The 1,032-nt window shown below is 49.9% G+C and overlaps 1 protein-coding gene across 1 annotated transcript in view; it reads left to right on the top strand.

Annotated features, from left to right (window-relative positions):
- Nucleotides 1-1,032, top strand: part of prr12b (proline rich 12b) — an 18,306-nt gene that overhangs the window by 15,194 nt on the left and 2,080 nt on the right. The window contains exon 11 of the mRNA XM_034894497.1: nucleotides 347-400. Coding sequence (XP_034750388.1) covers nucleotides 347-400 — 54 coding nt within the window. The remainder of the gene's footprint in view (nucleotides 1-346; nucleotides 401-1,032) is intronic.

Consider the following 1,032-nt stretch of genomic DNA (forward strand, 5'->3'; position numbering starts at 1 on the left):
CCTCTCTCGTTGTTCTCGTTCTCTCTGCTCCTTCAGCTCTCTCTCTCTCTGTCTCTCCTTGTCGTCTCGATCCAGCCGAGGGGGGGTTGGATTGTGCAGCTGTTTGGGAGGTGACTGGCGTCTGTCAATCAATCAGTTCAGAGAGACCCAGAGTGCAGGAAGTTCCCTGAAGGCCCCGGGAAGCTCGTCAACATCACTTGTCGACAGCTAGTTTTAAATGTAGTCATTGTAAATCATCAGCAGGCTGTCACTTCAATCAGCCTTGGATTTGAGAAGGTCCTGGAAAGCAAGCAGGAGGAATGTTCTGGTGTACCTGGTGTTGGACGCTCATGTTGACTCTCCTCAGCAGCCTCTTCTTCTGCTCACTGAGCAGGCTGTCGATCTTCCTCACGGGGGGGAGGTACAGCTCGTCTGAGGAGTCAAGGGAGCACAACACTCATTATAAATCCAGTTTTACATTTACAACAAATCAGAAATCCAAAGTGTTCGGTGCTCCAGTCAAGGCTCATTCTAGCCTCACAGATTTCAGTGAAAAAGGATTGTGCAGAAAAAAAATAATCAATTATTACTGTTATAGGTGGAGAAAGGCCTGGCGCCGTAGTGGAAAGGCAGGGAAATTACCAGATTACCAAATAACTCACGTTACTGTATTTTGTCAATGGCTTATTTCATTTAATATTGTATGTGGCATCTTCTTTTGCACCAAAACAAGTTCCTTCCTGAGACTATTCTGCAGTCCTTACTCCACAGCGCTGTGGAGACAGAGCTGGACATGTGGGACTACACCTTCACTGACACATTCCACTGTCTCCTTCCATCTGAGTCCTCACCATCAGTGTCCTCCAGGGCTTGGATCATGTCCGGGTCCAGCGCTGTGCTGACCAACATCTCCACGTAGCTCCTGAACATCTCCCTCAGGGCCCGGCTGCTGAGCCCCGCCCCCAGCGCTCCTACAACACAAGCACGCTGGGCTCAGGACCTGAACACAGCACACACACACACACACACACACACACACACACACACACTGGC

Source organism: Etheostoma cragini, chromosome 15, assembly GCF_013103735.1.
Source record: "Etheostoma cragini isolate CJK2018 chromosome 15, CSU_Ecrag_1.0, whole genome shotgun sequence".
In the NCBI taxonomy this organism is placed as follows: Eukaryota; Metazoa; Chordata; class Actinopteri; order Perciformes; family Percidae; genus Etheostoma; species Etheostoma cragini.